We start from the raw sequence: 15292 nt of genomic DNA, 5'->3' as shown, positions 1-15292 counted from the left end.
TTCACAGTAAAGTGTGTTTAACAGTTTGTGTGTGTGGACCTGGGTATAAATACAGTATGGAACATGGTATCAGTGCTGCACATATGGCACAGAAGCTTAAAAGGATCTGACATTAGTAACAGCTTCTTTTTTGGACCACATTTTTTTGTGTTGCTTTTTGCAGGATTTGGAGTAGTATCAGGCCGCCTTGTGTTACACAAACCGATTGTCTGCTGCTTGACCGGATGGCGATGCTTTTCTTTTTTTTCATGCATCACAAATCATGTGCTAATTTGCATTATTTTGAAGCATTTGAACCATATTGCAGACCTCAATTATGTCACCAGCAATCTCTTCAGGAGAACTGCTTTCCTTCTCTCCTTATCTGTGAATAGCAGCCTGTTAAAAGCTGATTTCATTTTTGAGCTACTGTCCATTTGACTGCAGGAACAAGAGAAACCTTCGGAGGAGACATATGCTGCAGCAAAAACTCCAAGGTTTCCCTCCCTTTTGTTCATTCATGAGCAGATACATCTTGGTTTTCTGTATTTACGGCACAAATTTGTGCAATCTTCATAGCTGACTTTTTGGCTTCTTGAAATGAAGTCTGTGTAGTCAGTTGCGTTGTAAATAAGTGGCTTTGTCTCTTTATTTTTTACTGGTAACAACAGCTTTTTGAACGTGGTAAAAATAACTGTGATTGCAGCAGTTAAAGTGCATTTCAAGTCCCCAAAGTACAGACTCCATTTATGAAGCTCCGAGAGCTTAACCGGAGGAGACCTGTGTGTTTCAGAGACAAACATCTATTGACAGGCAGGACAGATGTGTAGTGTTATTAAGACGTTGAGAGGCAGCGTGGCTCGGGTCGGAACAAAACTGCTCAATAACGTGCATTTGTGGATATTTAGTAATCTTTGTGTTGTCATGGGTGAGCAGCAGTCTTAATAATGATAGTAATTAATTCAAGCTGACCAAATTAAGGTGTGTGGATTTGTGTGTGCGTGCATGCACACGTGCTCGAGCTCCACCATTTGACTTCTAACTAACTGATGTAACTTCAGCCGAACTTATTAAGTGAATCAGTCATCAGACTGACCCACGCAGTGCCGACAGCTCAGCCAGTGTGTCACATCTATGCTCACATTATGAAGACGTTCTAATTAATAAGAGACCAGTCAAAGTTTGACTTTTCAATTAACTTGTGTGCGACTTTTTTGGGTTGGTACATTTGCGAGGGGAGTCCAGTCCAAGTCAAATTTGCAGAGCACTAGCTTAGACAGGTATTTTCGTAGAATGTGTAGACTCGTATAGTCCTGTCCTCTGAACTCAGAATTTTGGGATATTTTCTGGGTTGATTTGAGGACGTTTTAAAGATCTGCCGTCTTGATCGCAGACAACTTTGAATGTCCAAGTTTAGATATTAATATGGTTGTGAGCAGCTTGGCAGGCTCGTAAAAATGACTTGATGCTGTTTTTATGGCCTTCGGAAATTCTTTGACTTACAACTGCTTGTACTCCCTGCAGTAGTGCCACCTGCACGGTTTTGCAGATTAATTTATTGGAGTTTTTCACAGTCATAAAGCGCCAGTAATATAATGTTGTGATCGACTGGAAACTTACATTTTTTCCTATAGCTCAAACACAGAAATAGTGAATCTCTTTCCAACAGATGTATCTGTTGGAAAGAGATACATATAGTAGAGCCTGATAATGAAATGAATTGCGTGGCTTGCATAGCTTGTGATTATTTATCTATTCAATGTTTAATTTCATAAATAAATCTGACAAAATGCCTATTTAGTCTCTAATCGTCTCTTCGAGGAGAATTCCTGGCTGGTGTTTACACGAGATGTGTGACTTTCTTCACCTGCCAATGTCGTCACCAACTCTGTTTTGTTTACAGAAAACTGTTTTGCCTCTTCTATTCCTAGAACAATGAACTGCATCAAGTGTTATCTTTTATATCAGCAGATCTGAATGCTGAAATTTAAGCATCGCCACATAACACTTATCAGATACCTATTTCTGATAAGTCATCAAGGTTGTCATTGTAAAATAATTGTACGTGTTTGAGAGACGAAATAGGCAGGCGGTGCTATATATAGCTGGCCAACAATATGCTCCTGATTTTGAATATTTATTATTCTTCTTCAGGTCGGTACTGAATAATTGACTCTGTAAAAATGCCCTTGATGGTTGTCCTGCCTGCTGGCTGTTGTAAAAATGTACCATCTGTTTACAAAGTCAACCAAAACTCTGTCTATCATTCGCGTGTCGACTGATAAATCATACCAGTGTTAACACTCACCGGGAGACTACCATGTCCTCTGGCGTTCAGATTTCCAGTTTGGATTGTGATAATTGGGGTTAGAGGATTCTAAATGTGACATTCAGTTCAGTCCTTAAGTTCAGGACTTATGAACTTATCTTCTATTTGTGCATATCTTTAATTGTAAGTATCTTCAGTGGCTTAACATCAACCAGTGTTTAAATCCGAAATATCCAGCTTAGTTTCGTGTGAAAAAAAAAGGAACGAATATAAAACTCTCATGGGAATCATTTGTAAATCCCCCAAATCCCATTTCTCAAGCAACTACTAACACGTTTGAAAATGTCATGCATATCCCAGCTTAGGGTGTTCAATGCCATGTGTCAGGATGCTGGGAGAGGGGCTGACGCTGTGCTTCTGCCTTTTCATTTCCCTCCTGCCTCCAGTGATAAAATGTCCTGGATGCCTGTTTTGATATCTCCGCGCTGATAAAGAAGCACATGTTCCTGCACGTCTGGCCTGATAAAGTCTAGACGATGACAGAGCCGAGGCCCGGGCTGAGGTCAGATCAGCGGCTTCTTATCAATCATCACACTTTTCACAAAGCCTCAGGACGTGACACCCCTTTTTAAAGCCTCGCCCTCTCCTAGTGTCAGAAATGCGAACGCAGATCTCCTTCAGCTCTTTCAGACTCCTGAGTGGCGAACGTGCCGGTGCCCAGCGAGAGCCACTTGTCTTGAAAGGCCATACCTGCTCTGAGTACCGGCTGCTGAGCACTTCACTCTGAAGGTCGCCAGCCGGGGAGGCGAGGGGAGGGGAGGGGGGGGTGAGGGGGGGGGGGGGGGGGAGGGGACGGGGTGGACATGTCAACTGAGTTGCTGTGATCTGAATACTTACAAGCACTATTGGATTCATGCCAACTCGCATGTGCATTCGTTTTTGGAATTTGCAGTTCGGGCTGCTCAATTTTCAGCTTCAGCATAAAGACCATGCAACGCCACGCCACGCCACGCCACGCCACGCCACGCCACGCCACGCCACGCCACGCCACGCCACGCCACGCCACGCCACGCCACGCCACGCCACGCCACGCCACGCCACGCCACGCCACATCAAGCCCAGTCCATCAACTCAAATGTGCCTCTGCTACAACTTTTTAGCTGATGGATTTAAAAAAAAATAGAAGTTTCTCATGTACCCAGTTTTACTCGTTTTTTTTTTTTATTTTATTTTCTGTAGCCCTACTTTCTACAAAATTGCAAATCCAAATGAGAACAGATTATTTTTGCTCTGAGGGTCTGTTCATATATCTTTTATAGTTTGTTTGCTTGCATTATTTAGAGTTGCAGCACAACATTGTCTAATTTGATGTCAAATTATTAATTAGATAACTTAAGATATCTCTAATGACTTAAGAACGATTTCAGTGGGACAAGCAATCTTTTTATGATAAAATGAAGAAGTTTGTTTCATTCATTTTCTGATAAATTAGTTTGTAGTTGATTGTGCTAAATGAAAAAAATAAAACATTTTTGCAAGTTTTACAATGACGTTTGAAGTTCAATGGAACAGAATTTACCGTTTTCTAAAATGATAAAAAAAAACTGACTTCGTTTTGAGTTTGATGACACCAATACATTCCCAGTGGTACAATAATACTTTGTAAGGTAGCTGTGTTGGTGTGTGAGCACCTGCATGTCCGTGCGTCATATGTAACATGCGACTATAATACATTATGTAAAGCACATCTGGACAGCTCATGCAATTAATGAGATAAAGTCAAGTCGGCTAACCTCATGTTACGTGAAATAAATGTGTTTCCCCTATAATGCTACAGAAAGAACAAAGTACTACACTGTCTGAATCTAAATTCTTTCCTGAAAAACGTCATAATGTTTTGTTTCAAACAAGCCATGAAGATCTTTTTTGACTGCGCCTGTTCATGTTCATTAGTTTCTGATCTCTGGAAACTTAAGGGAAAAGAGTAAAATCCTCCAAACTGAGTCTTGGAACCGTTTCTCTCACCAGAACTTACATTTAGTTGATTCTGTTTGATCTTCTTTTGACAATAATTTCTAATAATTTCTTCCTTTTACTGAGCCTGGTTGTAGACCCCTGGGGATGCCTGTCCTCTTTGAAAACCACAACTACGGCTGATTAACAATTTCTTTCCCACTATACAGATACGTTCAGTCCTCTCGCACCACGTTGTCTGATGAGATGCATCAGAATTTATCCGCAGTGACTGGCGTTTGGATTACTGGATTGAGTTTTAGTGCATGCATGGTGTGAAAATACCTCCAAGCAATCTGTTGCTGAGATTTTAATGAGACTACAACCATGATTACTTGGCTTCACTTCTCATGATTGAGAGCAGAATAGCGGTGCAGTAGTTAGCTCTGTCACCTTGTGAGAACAATAGTGAATTTTGTTATAAAAAAACTTTCTGTATGGAGTTTGCATGTTTGTCCCAGGTGTTAGTAGGTGATTTTTTTTCAGGGGATGCATTTCGTCATGTATCCTTTCACCATCCAGAAATGTAAATTTCAGATTAGTTGATGACTCTGACTTTCCTTATGAGTTCACAGATTGACCATGACCGGCTTTCTTATTATCTGAATCACAAAATCATGTTAATAATTAAAGACTTTGGTTGAAAACAGAAACTTTAGCTTCTTTGTTAGATGTGACTTCCAGTGTCAAATGATGCACAGTTATCTTCCTATTCAAATTGAAGGTCGAGTCTCAAAGTGGCATGATGTGCAAAACATATTCTTCAGTGGAGACCGCCTGTGAAATTATGGCATATTGGCAAAAACACATCAATAATACAAGAAATAGAGAAACTTAATATTGGAAGGTCATCTGCAGCAGTCTAAGAACCTCACGGAGAAGCAACTATTTATTCTATATTACACCCGTGCCCTTAGAAATAATGCATGGGGGACGGTGTAGCTCAGCCTAAAGTATTTATGAAGGCCAACATTAACACATTTCTATACCACCTAATGAAACTACATGCAGGAGTGGGATCTGAGCTCAAGTAGGCGTGACAGTAAAGCAGTCTGCTCCTCAGTCTGGTTTGTGCTGCAGGGAGGTTGTGCATCACTTGACTGTGATAGAGAATGAAAACCAGTTTTCATTTAGCCTGTGTAATACCCGCACTCAGTGGAGTAGCTCTGTCGCAGACTTCTCTTTTATATAAGCGCCTTTTACACCGGGCTTTTCATCGCCCATAATAATATCTGTGATTTCATGGATTCAGCAGTTTTAGGCAGAGATGAGTAACGCAGCATGTGATGCTGCAGTCAGCTGTAGTATGTTGGCTCTGTGCTAAAGAGCTCCTTTCCCCCCCCCCCCCCTCAATCCATTAGTTATGACCCAATACAGCTCGTAATGAGTTTCTGCTGCCATACGTTCCCCCCACCGCTCTGCGTACTTTATCCTTCTTCAGATAATGGGAATATGCAAATGTTGTTGTCCATTTCTAAACTGTCATTTTCTGGCTCTGAGGCATTTTTTTTTGTTGTTGTGCTGTTTTGCTTTATTGATGTATTTCCTGCTTGACCTTCACTCTTTTTTCCATTCATATTCACATGTGTTTATACAGCAAAATATAACCAATAAACCTTAAAGCGGGTTTTTTTTTTTTTGAGCCACATGGGTTTTATTTTAGCCATTCTCAGGGATCATTTTGATCTTGTGGCCAGATTTGTTTCGGTTTTTTTTTTTGGTAATATGTGGGGGATATATCCATCCATCCTCTCCCAGCTAACTGGAGTCCATTATGTCTCTTACTCACGATGGAAAAATCCAAACAAAATAACCTGTTTTTTCTCATCAGTCAGTCACTAGTGTCTCTTCATAGCTAATTTTGAAGCAGCCTTCATCAGCTGTTTTACGTTTTGGCCATTAATCGCTGTTTATACCTCGTCAGTTGACTCATTCGAATGGCGAGTTGGACCTTTTTGCACCTTCTGGTTTGCAGCTTGAGCTGTTCATTTCACCGCGGCGGCTGTCGCACATGCTACATGTCTCATTGTTGTGTGTCATCTCTGTCTGATGTGTGGTTCGGAGTCCTCGGTCAGACAGACGTGAGATAACTGGAGTGACCTCCTTTGTTGCACAGCCTCGGCAGCGTGGGACCCTCAGTCATTTCTCAGTTAATAGTTAATTATGCTCTGTAACCCCTTTATCTTTGTTACAAGTGCCATGGCTTTGACATAATCTTATGTGGGACCTCTCTGCGGACTCTGGCTCTCTTTCATGTCTTCAGCTGCAAACATGCTTTGTCTGTCTCATTGTTCTTTTACGGCAGTGGTGAATGTTTGGCAGCCATCCTCGGGTTTAATTCAGAGGAGTCATTAATATTGTTCTTGACCGCAGTGGCACATACAGAGCCAGCTGGGTTTATTAATAAGCAGCAGCAAGGAGATTCCTTACATGGCTGTGAAAAGGTTTTAACTTGAACCTTATTATTTCAGCTGTGCTTATTCTTCATGTTGGTTCAGATTTGATAATGACAGCTGTTGATAAAGTAATTCATCATTAATATGTTTTAAGGACCTGTTTGAATGATATCCAAGTAGAGGCTTGTTTTATTTGAAAACCTCGACACTGGGCGCGCTGCATTGTTTACTTGCTGCTTTCTGCCTTCATTTATTTTGCCATTACAGAAGAGCAAACAGTGCTTATGAGGGGATTTTATTGTTCAAACATGTTAACAGTGCGCTGTCAGTTTGGGAACCGTTCTTCCTTTTGAGGCAGTAAACAGGTTGCTAAGCATTGCAGAAAGCCAGAGAAACCTTATCGCCTGTGTCTCTTCGGTTTGTATTAGGAGCACATTCCTCCCTGCCTGTCTGCTCTCGAATCCAGGAAGACAGTTGTCTGATGGAGCTCTTCCCTGTCTGCTCCCCCAGGTTTTGCAATCCTCCAGGCCATCATGGAGTCGGCTGTAGCCAATAACTGGCAGGTGACGGCTCGCTCGGTGGGGAACATCGTGGACCCCACCGAGTACAGACGCATCATCGAGGAGATGGACCGACGGCAGGAGAAACGCTTCCTCATCGACTGCGAGGTGGACAGGATCAACTCCATACTGGAGCAGGTACTGAGCCGACACAAACACACACTCTGCCGTCTCAGCCGGCCTGGCTCGATAAAAATAACTCACTGGAGACAAAACTGGCTTCCTTGAATATCAGGGAGCAATATATTCATTTATTGATGTCATTTACATATATCCTCCGGCCACATGAGTCTGCATGTTTCTTTGTTTTGGAGGCAAGAAACGTACTGTCTGCTCCACACTACTTGCCTCTCTCCTTTTTTTTTTTTTTTTCTTGAGCTTCTGAGTGCAGCATGATTGCCTCGGATCAGTACTCTCATTTAGAGATGATATAAAAACAGGTGGGACAGGTACATTCAATTAAGTCTCATTATTTGTTGTTTTTCTGTGTGTTGTTTGAGGTCACCTGGGCTTTAATTCACGTGGAGGAATTAAACAGCCTCCTCGCTCTTGTTTCCTAGGTGATCATCAGCTGCAGTTTTCCCGCATGAGTCTTGATTCAGATTGCCGGTGTTCGCTAATGCACGCTGCTCGCTGCGGCTGCACCGTGGAGAACGTTTTATCATCAAAAATGTATTAAACGAAGGTTAACTGGGAATTTGCTTACTTACTCAGAGGATCATTAGTGTTCATTTGGAAGATCAGAGGCTTTCTTTGCACATGTCGAGCGCATTATGTCGAGCAAATGAAGTTTGAAATAAGCTTGAGTGCTTGAATTAGCAGAGTCGTCTTTGTTTGTTTGTCTCCACCGGTCTCTATTATCCTTTCGTTTTCTTGGAACTGTCTGCGATATAAACTGTTTTACCACCTTTCTGTTTGGCTGTTTCTCTTGAAAATCAAACCGCCCTGGCCTTTGGCACATGATGTGCGTTTTGGACGTCACTCAACTGCGTGTCCTGCAACCGGTGTGACGTTCAAACAAAGACATCAGAAATGTTTAGTCGTGCAGGTTTTGATATTTTTTTTTTTAGCTCTTACTCTTTTAAAGTAAACATAGAACAAAATAACATCACTAGAGAGACATTGTTGGTGTATAACGTGTGTAGTTAAAGGTTCTTGGTGAGTGATCATGATGGATGATCGCTGATCTTTCTTTTTAGCCTTTACTTTCCTGATTCTTTCTCTGACTTAAGCGTTTCGGCTGGACACGTTTAAATCAAATGCAAGACTCAAAGAAGTGAATAAATATGCTTGCATTTCTGAGTGTTTGCAGGGGTGGATTGCTGGTTGGGGTAAGAGTTCCTAAAAATCAGTGTTGATTATTTTCCATGGTTACCAGCGAATGCAAAAAAAAAAAAAAAAAAAAAAAAAACCTGGCAAAAAAGAACTTGAAGATAAAATGAAGTTGATTCACCATCCAAATTTTGGAGGGTTTTTGCAGCTACATTTTCGCACCAGAGAAACATGCTGCAAAAACATTTATTCCACAAGTGGAGTGTGTTTCCTGTTACTGTTAGTGTGTGTGTGTGTGGTCATTTGAAGCATTCATCAGTGTAACATCTTAACCTTCTGTTCCTCGCTGAGATATTTCTGTATAAACGCTTGTGCCCTCTACATAATGATCTTCATTATTACCGGCCTCACAACTTTTACTCTGACCTTCGCTGCGGATCTGTCTTCATTCCCGCTGATGCAGGGGAATATTTTTAGTGACAACACTGAACGTTTTCATTAATCCTGAGAAGCTTGTTTTTCTCTGCCCTTCACGTTGAAACAGAGGCGGGCTTTTTTTTTTTTTTTTTTTTTTTTTTTTTCCCACTGGCGTTCTCAAATTGCCTCCATATTGGATTCAAGTTATCCAATAAGATAATGGTGGTCACCCAGTGTCGCGTCAGGCCAATCCAATCGTAATCTGGTTTTCGTTTGCGGATTCGATGTGAGACGTGGCCTCGTAGGCAGCATCTGTTAAACAAGTGTCCCTCCTGATTCTCACGAGCGGCAAGACACGTCTGCGTCTCCTGAGAGCGGCTCCTCATCCGAGCTGTGACATCAACACTTGCTTTAATGTAATATCAGCTCCCAGTGTAAGTAGGACACACTGTCCCATAACAGCAACAACAATGAGCCTACTATAAATAGCCTACCCTCCTAGCCTGAGGGAAGATCTCTCACAAAGGCAGGAGTGAGCAAACACAACTGAGATCAGTCAGGCATCAGGAAGCAAGCATTCTGGACATAATGTTTTTTTTTTTTTTCTTTTTTTTTTTTCCGCCCCTCAGCGAGACAGTAAACATGGAAATCATCATTAAATGCTTTAGTACCTGCAGTCAGACCATCACATTTAGGGGGTGCTTCATCAATGGGTTTATACGCAGACGTCTGTCATTCAATTTGTGCTAATGACTCCAGTCATCACGGCGGCGTCAGTCGTTAGGGCTTTTATTTGTTGATAAATGCGCTGCGAGGTGTTTAAGGCCTCCCGCTAGCTCCCTTGCAACCTTTAAAAAGTATCAGCTTGCTCATCCCTCGAGAAAAGACGGCGCGATAAACACCTTTAAGGCTCCTCATCAATAATAGAAGCACAGTGGATTTGTTATCGCTCCCAGAGAGGGCCCATCACCTCCAGCCTCCTCCTGTACGGCAGACAGGCGGAGAAAGAGTCACAGAAAGAGTGAGAGAGAGAGAGAGAGAGAGAGCAAGGCAGAGTAGAAAAAGTAGAAAGGCAGACAGCTTTTGGGAATTGAGCCATGCAGAGTGAGTCTCCCATCGAGTGCCACAGAGGGAAAGAAGAGAAGTGCTGAACACCCAGAGGTGCACTGGAATTCCACACCCAGTGAGCAGGATAGTGGAACAAGACTGTATTTGGAAGCGACTACATGTGTGGATGTTATATAATACCGAGGATTGCAGTTTTCTCGGCAGTCACGCCACAGAGGGATGCGTACTCACTGAAGGATTCACATTTGTGCAAGCTGCAGGGGGTCAGCTGGTGATGCCATTGTGATTAGTGATACACAAATAAGGGAAGAAAGCAATGCAGGTTTTGCAAACTCCATCAAATGACTTTATACTTGTTTTAATCTTCAAATACAGACTGTATATGTAGTTGTTGGGGTGATATTCAAGCAGCTGAAGACAGCTGAAATTTTTCTCCGCCCCCCCCTTTTTCTAACGTGTGTGCCAAAGTGGTTGTGCAAAGCACAGTACATCCTCTTGTGTGGTATCCTCCACAAACTGTCCATCCATCTTTTATCGCTCCATATAGCTCCGGGTCGCAGGGTGCTGGAGCCGATCCCAGCAGACTGTTGGCGAAGGCGTGCTGCCTCCTGGACAGGTCTCCGGGGCGTAGCGGGGTGTAGACAAACCAGGACACACACACCCACGTTCCCTCCTGGCATCGGTTTGGAAACACCAGCTAAGCTTCAGATGCTTGTTTTTGGATGTTAGGTGGGAAGCAGAGTAACCACTGAAAATGTTCACATACAGGGAGAACATGCAAACCCCATGCAGAAATGTCCCCGAGCTCTTTATGGACCCAAACAGGAGACATGCTAATTGAGTCAAGATCACGACGCCAGAAACAAGCAGCCATTCACCTCCAGTTTACAACCAGGAAGTCATTGATTATTCAAACAGGAGCACCAAGAGTCAAGAAAGTTCTGGACTTGACATCTGCTGGTTTTGTCTTCACAGAAGAGGAAATGAAGAGAAGCACAAGATTCAAGTATTTATCATTACAATCCCACAGAGTATTAGAATTTAATTTAGATAATTTAATTCTTTATTGTTTGCTTTCATCCTTAACAATTCAGCAACGTTAGCATTTCCATATGTTCTTGGCTACTGGTTTCATTTTCGGAAAAAAGCTGCGCCTCTTGCTACACTGGTCATTAATGTGGTGTGGAAATGTCAGGGGTACAAGTCTAAACAAATCCATGGAAAGAACATCATAGGTTCAAAACATCAACTTTGCCCATGGACTGTATCTGTGAGGGAACATTAATTTAAGGTATGTTTGGAGTTACCGCTGGAAGAGGGACGATTAGATGCTGAAAAGAAGAGCAGGAATTAATTGGAGGAGCAGATTAGTATTTCTTGGCTTTCTTCCTTGTATTTTTTGAGGGAATCAGTTTTAGATGCAGGATAGACATAAAAAAAAATTAGTAAGAAGGGTAAATTAAAACAAATTGATGATATGTATCAGATTTACTGTATGAACTGTGGAAGCTAAAACTTCAAAAGAGCAGCGTGGACGTAGTATTTGTGTGAATGTGTGCGTGTGATGCCCCAGCTGAACTATTTGGCCGACAAATAAGCCTCACGAGCAAGCTAGCCGTGTGTGCCGAAGCCTACATTTTCTTTTCCTCACCACTGACAGTGAAAAAAAAAAGAAAACATGGCTTCTGAAAAAGGAAAAATAACCGACTGTTCTAGAGGATGTTTTTGTAGAGGCCTGTTCGCATCCCAGACATCCAAAGGAGACCCTGGAGAAGTCTGAGTTAAAAGCAAAATTCAAATGAAAAATATCAAACGCGCCCAAGTGGGAGAGTTGGCAGGTGTGCAACTTGCAACAGGGAGAGTGAAACATTACAACTTCATACGCGCTTTTCATTTTGTCGAAGCTGGCATTCAGTAAGAAGGCTGTGAAGTTTAGGACTGTGGCGCTGATGGCTACTACAAACAGGAACCAGCAGCTTAAACCGTCAAACTGCACGCTGCCAAGTCGAGCTATTTTAGGTGTTTATATCGCAGAGAAGTAATTTAATGCATGATAAGAACGATGCATTTTTTCTATATGGATTTATTTGTGCACCAGGGGAAAAAAATAACGTTTCTGGAGGTTTTTGGAGCTGTCGTGTTTGCAGTCGCATCTTTAATTTTCTATTTTTGACTTTAGTCACATTTTGAGTACTTTAACAACAATTAACTGACTGGTGTGAAAGAACACTTATCAAATTCAGGATGCCTGTTCTACTTACGGAGAAGGCAGATGACAAATTACTAACAAAAAGATGCCTCCATTAGTGGGAAGGGAGTCAAATCCTCTTGAAGGCTCCTGGGCGGGCGTCCAGCTCTGCACAGGACTGTGGCTCCAGCCTGCTTAATTAGAGTCGGTTCCCCCGGGAATATTTAGTCTGATGGCCGTGCAGCCCTGCACGGCTCGGGCCAGCCTCACACAGCACAGCACCAACCTGCTCATGCAGACAGGCGGACGGGAGGAGCCCCGAGGTGAGAAGAATAAATATAATTGAGACCTGAAACAACCACAGTGCCTGGGTCGGTGTTGTGGAGTCACAGTGTGGTTTCTCCACAGAGCCACGAGACGGATCCACATATCTGAATATGTCCTCGACTGAGAGGTGAATACTAATGTGCGGATCTAAGACAAGGCAGTGTGCTGGGCTTATTTGTGTGATTCATTTGACTGTGATGCTCCGCCGTGGTTGGAAGACAAAGCTGCAGGGTTTAAAACTGCTCATATTAGCATGAAGACATTGTACTGATAAGGCAGCGTCTTACTGCTCCTTTAACCATTGATCAGCTAATGTAATATTTTTATTTTTATGGAAACGTAGCAGCTGGTGGCATTAGCTTAGCTCAAAGAAGAAACCATGTCCAAAGAGAAAAATACACAATTTTAATTAAAATAAATGATCTTTAAAGTTGTATTTTGAATCAGCATTTCTTTGCTGTAGATCTAGTTGGTCTGTTGCCTGTAATGTTTTACATGTTGCTAAGAAATCAGTTTATTTGATTTAATATTTTCCTTCTTTTAAAATCAAGTTATCGTTCAATCTGTTTTTTTTTTTTAATCCTAATAGTTATCATTAATAGCTCATTACTGTCCCACCGTTACGAAACAAACGTTCCTCCATGTCACTTCATTTCCAGCATATATCTCTATAGCATGTCATGCAGGCTGTTTTCTCATCATAAAAATCGTCTGAAGATGTGTTTAATGTTTCAGATGTGTCAGTTAGACTCCTGCCAATAGAGAATATGAAGTGTGGAAACAGATTGCGAGGCCATGGCACATAGAATATCCTTTCCATTCAGTGAGTATTAAAAATTCAGAGGCCGTTCAGTCGGTGCTGCAGGTCCCTTCTTGCTTTTAGACCTCAGGTCTTCTTTCTCCCAAAGCTGTTTGAAGAGGCTCTTTCGTGAGAAATGGATTTTGACAGAATGGACGGTTTGAGTCCTGTGACAATAAAAGTGCCGTTCTCGCAGCAGCGGTAGTGCCTGACCCCTTCCAGGTTCCCGGTGGTTTTACATAGTCACAAAAAGCGATTATCCCAGGGGAGCGTGAAACTGGAGCATCAGGATCCTAAAAATATTTGTTATGCTCAGATGCTTTTCTTTTTTAGAGCAGCCCTGCCAAACGAAGAGACAGCAGATCCCACAGCAGATCAAATGAACTCATCCTTCACCGGAACGTCTTTACTTCTCATGTTTCCACATATAAAAATAAGGACTGGGGAACATTGTATTTGTAAACAGTCTCTGAGTTTCTTTCAGTGAATGACTGGGAACAACTCATCAGTCATGTGCTTCTTCTTTTCTATTTGTAGAAGGTTATCAAGGTGATTAATGATATTGAAAATATGGAGACAAGTGTTATATTGCAGATTTAGATCGTTTGAATCAGTAATTAATATTCTGTAATGTGTTTTTTTGAAAAGGTAAATGTGTGTATTTGCTGAGGAAACTGAAGCTTTGTCTCGTCTCAGATGTAAAAAAGGACGGCGGTGGGTTCAGAAGGGGCGATCACCCTCTGACTCCAGTCCCTGTGAGGGACGACCGTCGTTCTGCTCACTGAAGTGATGGAAAGCTCCACTTGTAATTGAAGTCATTATGCAGCTTCTCTTCTTGTTGCCGCAGCAGTTGACTTATGCTTTTATTAACCACTTCAGCCGTCTCCACATGCTTTACATAATCAGTCACACACACCCCTTCATTCACACGCTCACACACCGCCAAGCTGCCATTCAAGGTGCTGCAGCACCGCCGGAAGAAACGTGGGGGTTCAGCGCTTTGCTCAACAACGCTTTGAGATATAGACGGGATGAAATGCAGTTTTTCTTTACAACTTTAAGACTTGACTGTACTGCTACTGGCTATGCATCTCCTCACTAAACTGAAAGAATCCCTAAACTCCCTTCATGTCCGGGCCTCTCGTCTGGATGCACACCAGAGTGTGAGGTTCTCTCCTGTGAGTGTGTGGCAAAGAGGAGTTGTCGCCTGTCACTTCAGGCGTGGCAGCTTCATTAGGCGGCGTTCGGGTCACTGCGGCTCCCTCTTACATGGATAAAGAGAGAAATGAGAAGCTATTCAGGACAATTTGGGAGACAATATGCAGAACAGCTTCCAGGAATTTGTGCTCATGAAGGAAATGCATGATGTGGGACCAGAGGAGGAGGGGAGGTTGTGTAACACAATGAAATCATTTTGCATTTCCAAGCAATGTAATTGGATTTATTGTTGGAAAATGCTGAAAGTCATAAGAACTGTAGAGGGCCGGCCTTGGAGCATCAAGGACACCTTCTCTCCAGAGACCATTATGAGACATTAAGTAAACAGAGACGTGCGCAGGTGTGGATGGAAACAGCTTCAGTCGTCAGACTGCAGGCAGAAACACTGATGGGAGACTCGACAATTACTTTATGCTTTCAAATCAATCCTGATAAAGACTCAAATAAAGTAAGACTAAAAATACTCTGCCAGAATCCTTTTTTTTTTTCAGTACAGTTGTGAAATTTCCCTCCTGTATTTGAGCCCTTTATAAAATATCTCCAGTGTGATATCATTATCACTCTGGACGTTTAACATTTAGATGATTTCAGCGGCTGAGTATACTTATCAAAACTGTGGAGGAGTGTAAAAAGTGAAAAGATGGGAGAAAAAAAAAAACAAGTATCCACCCCCACAGTATCTTTTTTGAAGCTTCATATTGTACAATGGAGAATCAGAATAGAGTCAGAGAGAGAGAGAGATAGGTTTCGCTGGTAAAGAAGTTCAAAGAAATTTGCGTTAGTACA

The 15292-nt window shown here is 42.2% G+C and overlaps 1 protein-coding gene across 7 annotated transcripts in view; it reads left to right on the top strand.

Moving 5' to 3' along the window:
• Window positions 1-15292, top strand: part of LOC115394967 (glutamate receptor 3) — a 73529-nt gene that overhangs the window by 25563 nt on the left and 32674 nt on the right. For all 7 annotated transcript variants that reach the window (XR_003932211.1, XR_003932213.1, XM_030100306.1 and 4 more), the window contains one exon: window positions 7168-7355. Coding sequence is in view for 5 of the 7 variants with exons in the window: in XM_030100306.1 (XP_029956166.1) it covers window positions 7168-7355 (188 nt within the window). In the remaining 2 variants the exon portion in view is untranslated. The remainder of the gene's footprint in view (window positions 1-7167; window positions 7356-15292) is intronic.

The sequence above is a fragment of the Salarias fasciatus genome, chromosome 10 (genome assembly GCF_902148845.1).
Source record: "Salarias fasciatus chromosome 10, fSalaFa1.1, whole genome shotgun sequence".
Lineage (NCBI taxonomy): Eukaryota > Metazoa > Chordata > Actinopteri > Blenniiformes > Blenniidae > Salarias > Salarias fasciatus.
The sequence above is the reverse complement of the archived record's forward strand: the minus strand, read 5'-3'. Positions and strand labels throughout refer to the sequence as shown.